Raw genomic sequence first — 8,168 nt, 5'->3', positions numbered from 1 at the left:
GCCTCTCACCGAGGGCAACTCCAGACTGGAACAGAGTCCAGCCCTTCTCCAGGAGACTGGTTCCAGAGCCCAGGCCATGCGTTGAGGTGAGCCCAACTATATCTAGCTGGTATCTCTCAACCTCACGCACTAGCTCAGGCTCCTTCCCCACCAGAGAGGTTACATTCCATGTCCCAATAGCCAGTTTCGATAGCCGGGGATCGGTCCGCCAGGGCCTTCGCCCTCGGCCACCGCCCGACACACACTGCACCCGACCCCTACGACACCTCCTGCGGGTGGTGGGCCTACAGGAGGGCGGGCCCATGTAACCTCTTCGGGCTGTGCCCGGCTGAGCACCACGGGCTAAGGCCCGGCCACCAGACGCTCTCCCTCGAGCTCCCTCCCCAGGCCTGGCTCCAGGGTGGGGCCCCGGTAACCCTATCCCGGGCAGGGTAAACTGTTCCCTCGTTGTTGCAAACAAAGGGGTCTTCTGAACCGCTCTTTGTCTGGACCCTCACCCAGGACCAGTTTGCCATGGGAGTCCCTACCAGGGGGACAAGCCCCTGGACAACATAGCTCCTGGGATCACTGGGGCACACAAACCCCTCCACCACGATAAGGTGGCGATTCACGGAGGAGTAACTCGCCGTTCGCTCCTCCCGCCCCTCTCTGTCTGTCATCCCTCCTGTGACGGTGGTGATGGCTGCTGGCCGGGTTACACAACCCTTCGAACGCCTTCACTCTTTTTCTCCCTGATTGTTTTTTACTTCCTTCTTCACTCTGTGATCTTTGACCCCCGAATCTCACCTCCCTTACTACCCCCCACCCCACTCTCACAGGGAGGAAGAAGGGCAACTTCTTCAACACTCCACTGGACTCGGACAGGAAGGCGGGGCCTAACTGTAACGAAGTGATGTCATTTCTGACATCGTCGCCCTCTCAGCTGGCACAAACAGCCCCAGTATGGGAGAGAGCCCAAAGACTCATGGGAGTATTTTTATTTTAATGATGATTGATTTCTAACCTCTCTGTAAACACCCCGACCACAAACAGTCAACCAGCGCCCTGTGTGTGTGTCTGTGTGTGTGTGTGTGTGTCTGCAGGTATGAGTTGTACCCTTTTCATCATGTTCTAAAAGTGCATTTGTTGATTTTTGTTTTATTACTCTTCTGTGTGTGTGTGTGTGTGTGTGTGTGTGTGTGTGTGTGTGTGTGTGTGTGTGTGTGTGTGTGTGTGTGTGTGTGTGTGTGTCACAGCGGGGATGTTGGGTTATTACTTCAGGTGATTGTAGCGTTCGATTCTGTTGTTTCTGAGCAGACGGTTTGTGGTGCGTTGTCGTGTCTGCAGTGTGAGCTGCGAGTTAAAGGGGATTATTAATGAGGACGAGGAAACAGAGCCGCTGATGGACCTCGTTTATTTATTCTTGCCATTCTAAAACTGATATATTTGGAAGAGAAGGTCTTTGACCCTGGAAAGGGTCTTTCATCTCTTTTCCCTTCTGTGGTATTTCAGGCTTCCACCTCTGACCTTGAAGCTCTCTCATCAGGAAGGACTTTACTTCTCAGTGACATAATTGAGTCACGTGTTAAACCAAAGTTCCTCTTTGATGTATTTAGTAGGCTGAGTCACGCAAACCAGTATAACACTGTTACCCGCATGACCAAAAGAAGACAAATTAATGTCAAAGTTTCCTTCATATATTTATAGAACTTCATTTATCCTCAACTCTCACAGTTCATTACATTCAACTGTCTTTTTCTGCGAAAACATCAGCACTGATTTGCAATTCTGTTATCATTTCATTTTCATAAAATGATCATAAATATCATATTTCTACTGTAGATCAGCCAGTAGATGACAGCGTTCTCTTAAATAAAGCCTGCTCCCTCCTCATGCTGTACGTTTAAACTGTATATACAGTGAACCCTCGTTTATCGACGGGGTTACGTTCCAAAAATAACCCCCGACAGGCAAAATCCGCAAAGTAGTCAGCTTTATTTTTTACAATTATATACAGTACTATAGAACAAAACCAAAGATCAAAACCTGTTTTCTTAAACCTGTTTAAAGAAATAAAAATAGAAACGTTTTCTTACAAATTACTATGATATATTTTTAGAAATACTGTAAAATAATAATTTTAATAATCAACCAACGAGGTTGGACACATTGTGACTCACGCGTATTTCACAGTTCCTCTGACTTTGCCTTTTTGTGCTTACTCCGCTCCGTTGTAGCTTCTTTTTCTACTGAAGGCGCTGGGCGGAGGAGATTGATTGACGGCCAATCAGAACGCAGAACACAATGCGCGTTCATACACTTTAAAAAAAAAAAAAAAAAAAAAAAGCATAAAAAACTGCACTAAAAAAATTCCACGAAACAGCGAGGCCGCGAAAGGTGAAGCGCGTTATAGCGAAGGTGCTTTGTAATCAGTGTACTCTATATCACTGATTTAAATGCTCAGGGTGATTTACTTGAGGCAGATTAATACATTAACAGGTATGGACGTGGTCTCTATGCTGTCTGTACTGTTTAAGTTTCATATTGAACAATAAAACAAACTCATGATCATGATCATCGTAACATGATCAAAAATCCCCGTGAAGCCAAATGAATCATAAAACTGTTTATTGAATGCAGAAACGTTTGTTTCCCATTCTCTTAAATTAGAGCTGCAGATTGTTTATTATGGATTTTGCTGCTCTACAGCTCAGCATCCCAGATTGATTATTTTATCCCACTTTGTCAATGACACACTGATCAGTGATCAGCGGATTAAAACATTTAAGCCTGACCGTGAACACGTCATTGGTACCGTAACACAGACAGAGATCTTTATAAGAGGCAAAGCTTTAAATCACCTGCAGGAAACTGCTTCTGAATTTGGTGACGTGCCGTTTCACAGGTGAGCTGAGCTGATTAAATCTGTCAGTTTATGGAAAGTAAGAAAGAAATGGCACAACTGCCCCCTCAATTTTAACTGCACCCTATACACCTCATTCATTCACAACATAAACACATACACTTACAAGTTGGGCGGGGTGAGGGGGGGTGGGTCATCTCACACCCCAATTTCTTACACCTTGGCTAGGGTGGAGGTCGGGTGGTTCCTTGGGGCCGGGCTGGCGGCGTCTTGGGGTCACTGTTGGCCCTGGGGTAGTTTCCACTCGCCCCATCTTCAGAGGGTGGGTAGCTATGGATGAATGTGTGTCTTTGTATTTGTCACAGTCTTCATGAGTATGGGTGGGCGAGTGGATGTGTACGTATGGTGTATCTATGTTTATATGTGTGTGGGTGAGTGTGTTTGTGCATAAATGTGTACACGGGTGTGCTTGCGGGTGTGCTTGCGGGTGTGCGTGTGTTTGTATGTTTGGCTGGACCTGGGTCTGGGCCTGTGCCTCGCTTCCTGGCCGCTCCTTGCTGGTTGACTCTCCCCCACTGCCCCCCTGTTGCGTGGGTACCTCCGGGTTCCTGGGTGGGGCTGGATGTTCTGATGTGGGTGGTGACCTGCTTCCCTGGGGGCTGTGGCGCGGGGCTGCATTGGCTTCTTCGGTGTGGGGGGGGGGCTCTGTGGGGGCTCGGGCGGCCCTCGGGTGCCGGGGGCCCTGCTGCCAGCCGTGCAGGGGGCTGGCCGCTGGGGGGGGGCTGGCTTCTCGTTGCCTCAGATTCTCTGGTGTCCTTGCTCCTTGACTGCGGGGACTCCGTCTGAGACCTCCCTCCCCCGTCTGCTAGGAGGGGTGTACGGTTGTCTTTAGAATGAGTGGCCGCGGGTCTTCGTAGGTCTTGATGGGCTGCTGGTGGCCTGGGCTACCTGGGGTTCTCTTTGCCTGCCTCTAGCTTCTGGTGGGCGGGGCTGCGGCGTTCTGCCTTCTTTGGTAAGCACATTTCATGACACAAACACATACATCCACATAATAACACAAATGGTTGGTTTGTGTAACTGTGCTTCTTCTTTTATTTTTCCCCACACAATCTTTAATTTTGCAAATATTGTCAATATCTTATGTTTAACAAGTGACGAACTATTTGGTTTACCTACTTGCACTCTTTCCTGTTTCTTTTTTCTATTTTTCTCCCCCTTTTTTTCTCCTCTTTCCCTTTTCTTTCTTTTCTCTTTTGTATTTCTTAAGCCTGTCATTTCTGGCACAATTTATTAAATAGCATGTTAAAAATAATTCTAATAAAATAAAGGGTCACACAGTAACAAGAGGAGCCTATAGAGAACCTATAGAGCTCATCTTGAAATAGCAAATATGTTTGGCACAACAATACATTCAGATCACAGTTCTGTTTGCAAGATCTGCCAGACATGACAGGCTTAAAACAAAACAAAAACAAACAAAAAAAAAAAAAAAAGAAAGAAAGAAATGGAATCAGAGAGAAACTAAATAACTTGTTTCTGGAGTTTTTTTTATGATGTCACATTAAAAAAGAAATTTGCAGATTTTCATCAGCTTGAATTATTCTCATTTTATTTTTTACTTAATTCTCACTGCATTAAACACAGACATGATGCTGCAGGTGAGGCCTGCTCACATTAAGCAGATGAAATATGTGGAGCTGATTCCAAGTGTTGAACTTGTATTTGGTAGATTTCACTCAAACTCTCAGTACGAGGTCCAAAAAGCTCAAATGTGAGGAGGAACAGGACGAACACTCCCAGAGCCCTGAAACTGACCTCCAGTCAGCTGCTCGTGTGCAGTTTCTGACCAAACTGTGAGAAACACGAGACTGATGGAAGCTTCATAACACAGAACATTAACCGAGAGACACACACATATATAACACAGAATGACGCATCAGACTGAGGTCAGCTAAGGACACTTTACAGTGAGGAGTTGCATTTGACAGCAGCTGAAATCAGTGAAAACAACAACAACAACACAAACAACTACTAAATGTTGTTCAGCAGTTTACATTCATATCTGCAAATGACTTCACACATTCACAAATCAGAGTACAACTTCACAGCAGGCAGAAACACATCCATACAACATCACAACTCTACACACACCTGCAACAATGTTTCCACTGTGTTCAGCTGAAATATGTGAGGCATCAAGATAAGAGCATGAGGCTGAGCGGGCTCACAGCTGCAGCTCACAGCCCAAAGTGTGTGTCTGACTTTAACCATGAACCAAAGAATAAAAGACAAACTTCCAGTTTTTCAGGATCAAGCAGCTTTCAATAAATAACTATAAACAGACTGAACATGAAGTCCTGACCAGCAGGAAGCTTCAAACTAAACTCAATAAATTAGTTGTTCCTGTAAAAGATAAATCATTTAAACTATTTGATAAATATTTGACAAAGTGCATTAAACTATTGAACACAGTGTAGGAGCCTCTGAGTGACTCTCGGTAATCAGCTTATAGCTCAGTTTCTCTGACACATTAAAGGTGGGAGAAAAAAACATGTGAAGTAACAAACAATCAGAGCTCATCAAATGTGTTTCCAAAGCCGGTATTCCTGCAGTAAGGTCCATGAAACAGAGGATTCTCCTTGTGAGCTCCAGGAATCCTGTTTGTGCTCCTTCAAAGGTGCTGCTGCTTTTCTGATCTTCTGTGTCTCCAACACAGTTTTCAGGTGACTTTTTATTTCCATCTTTCCTCATGAGCTGAGTCAGAAACATCCACACTGATGGAAACTTCCCTTAATGCTGTGATCTGTACTGGATCCACTTCAGTCCAACAGTGAGGATCAGGGAGGAGTTTAACCCTGTGGCTGCTGGTTTGAATCCCAATCTGGCTGAAGATCCAGGAAAGAGAAATCCCTCAGTTCCATTTACACCAACGCTACTTTGAGCAAGGCACCTAGACTGGTAGTGGTTGCTTTTGTGTCTCATCCTCTGGATGCTTCTGTTGAAAGAAGTTAAATAATGAGTCAGTCTGACGACACAAGAAGCAACAACATGTTTGTGTTTGTTTGTTTCTCACTTACAGTTTGTTTCAGATGAAGGCGGTGAGAAAAATATGCAACAAAAGCAGCGACTGATATGAAGGCGACGACAATGACGACCACAGAGGCTGTGGACAGACCTGCTGATGTAAACAAAGGAAAAAAGGTCACCACAAATACACACAAAAATCACCAAGCAGAAAAGATAAAAGTTGGACTGTTTTCTCACCATTTCCTGGAGTCACATCTTGAGGATCTGGAGTTTGGAGGTTTCTGGGATGCAGCGGCGTCTCTGTTGTTGAGGTTTTAGTGAAGTTTGGATCTTAAAAGAAAAAAACAATAACATCAGAGTCATGATCTGTGGATAAAATGAGCCTGAAGGTTTGTAATGTTTCACAAAAACACACTAAACAACAATCAGAGTCTTTGGATTTGAGTTTGGAACTACAAACATCATCCAAACAAATTTTCTCACCAACTATGAGCTGAACGATGGCGGCCTTCACTCTGCTCCGCAGCTTCGGGATGAAACATCTGTATCTGCCGCTGTCTTCCTCCGACACGTTCAGGATCTTCAGTGAAATGTTCCCGTGTTTCAGGTCGTCCATGAACAGCTCCGTCCTCCTGAAGTACGATGCCAGCTTCATGTCGGGGACCTCCCTCATGTCCCTGTACAGGTGAACGTACTCGACTCGTCTCAGCCGGTCTGACGGGTCGGGCTTCAGGTCGGGTTGGGACCACTCCACCGTCAGACCCCGAACATCAAACATGGGCTCCAGGTGACACGGCAGGATCACATCATCACCAGGAGCAGCGATGATTGGAAGATTTGAACCAATCACCAGAACCTCACCTGGAAACAGACCGAAGATGAAACCTCCTGAACTCCCACAGAGGCCTATAGAGTTACACACTAAAGACCTGAAGCTGATTAACAGCCCTGTGAGTCTTTGTGTTTCTGATTGTAGGAGTGTTTGAGGTTGACCTGCTCACATTAAGTTATTTGTACTGTTTCTCTTCTCAGTGTGGAGTATAATAACTGCACACACTTGTTTCACTTCTGCAAAGGCAGCCACACAGACTCACAGGCTGCAAGTGTTTAAATCCCTGATTTATTCATGCTGATCAGTTTTGATTCATTAAGAAGCAAATATAGAAATCAGAAAATAAAAATAGAATAGTACTCAGTAGATGAGTTTAGAATTTTTTTGGGAAAATTTAAAACTACAAATCCCGAGTCAAAAGTAAACTACAAAAGACGCACAAACACCTGATTGGACAAGCGAGTCACGTGGGCAGTCCCCGCCCATCTATGGCTGAAACACAATGGCGGCTTAGCTGTAACTCCTCACATGAATTATAAATATAAGCGGTCCATGAAAAACGCGTGTGTGAATCCACGTGAGGAGAGGAGCAGCGTGTGTGGGGACTGAATCTGCATCATCTTGGATCAGTAACGGCTCGGTGCGAACCTGGCTGAGCATCATCTCGGTTTAAGCTTCTTTCGGTAGAAAGGAGCTCAGTGACAGCTGTCACCGCTGTTACTGACAGACGGTAACGGAGAGCTGCTGAGAGGGAACTCGGCCTTCTTACAGCCTCCAACATGTCCTTCAGATTCAGCGTAATCATCACTAACATGAGCTGCGGACTCAGAGTAACGCAGAAAACATCAGTTTACCTTGAACGGGAGTCCAGACGGTCAAAGCCGAGCACAGGATTAAAGTCCAGAGTGAGGAAGAGCGCTTAAAGTAGAAGCTGTACACAGACATGAGGATGATGAAGAGTTCAGTCTGTGAGGGAAGCGAGTCTTCTGGAAAGCAGCTGCTGAATGCTGTTTGTGAATGAATGAGGTCTGAGCGGCACTCTAGTTTATAGCGAATGTCCCCGCCCCTTTTCCCGTGACGTCATGAATGACAGGTGTAGTGTTTGCGTGCTTTTCATTCTTTAAATCACTGTTAGCTCAGTCGAGAAAAAGTTTTGCTTGGATTGTTTATAGAAACTCCGGCTCAGCGTCATTGATCTAACTCTGCTGTTACTGAGTCTCACTTTTCTCTTCAGTATTCAAGATTCACTCAAACACATTTTATTATAATGTGAGACCTGATACTGTTTCAGGTCAAACAGGCTGAGCTAATGAGTCCACTCAGACCCACTGATGAAGTTCATAAAAGCGATGATGACTCAGAGACTTCATGGATGAAAGTAAAAACATCAGAAATTAACTTGATTCATTTTCACTGTTTTTATTTTGATCAGTCCAATAATCTGTTAGTCAATATCCAAAAAAAAAA

At 45.0% G+C, this 8,168-nt stretch overlaps 1 protein-coding gene across 1 annotated transcript; it reads right to left on the bottom strand.

The window, feature by feature from the left end:
* Window positions 1-4,434: 4,434 nt before the first annotated feature.
* Window positions 4,435-7,705, bottom strand: LOC115796699 (myelin-oligodendrocyte glycoprotein-like). The gene is made up of 5 exons (XM_030753079.1): window positions 7,556-7,705; window positions 6,353-6,730; window positions 6,107-6,199; window positions 5,920-6,020; window positions 4,435-5,837 (listed from the first exon to the last, which is right to left on the bottom strand). Exons 1-5 carry the CDS (start codon window positions 7,644-7,646, stop codon window positions 5,793-5,795), a joined length of 708 nt encoding a protein of 235 aa, XP_030608939.1. The 5' UTR covers window positions 7,647-7,705; the 3' UTR covers window positions 4,435-5,792.
* Between the last annotated feature and the right edge of the window lie 463 nt (window positions 7,706-8,168).

This window comes from Archocentrus centrarchus, chromosome 18, assembly GCF_007364275.1.
Source record: "Archocentrus centrarchus isolate MPI-CPG fArcCen1 chromosome 18, fArcCen1, whole genome shotgun sequence".
In the NCBI taxonomy this organism is placed as follows: domain Eukaryota; kingdom Metazoa; phylum Chordata; class Actinopteri; order Cichliformes; family Cichlidae; genus Archocentrus; species Archocentrus centrarchus.
This window is presented reverse-complemented; position numbering and strand designations above follow the sequence as displayed.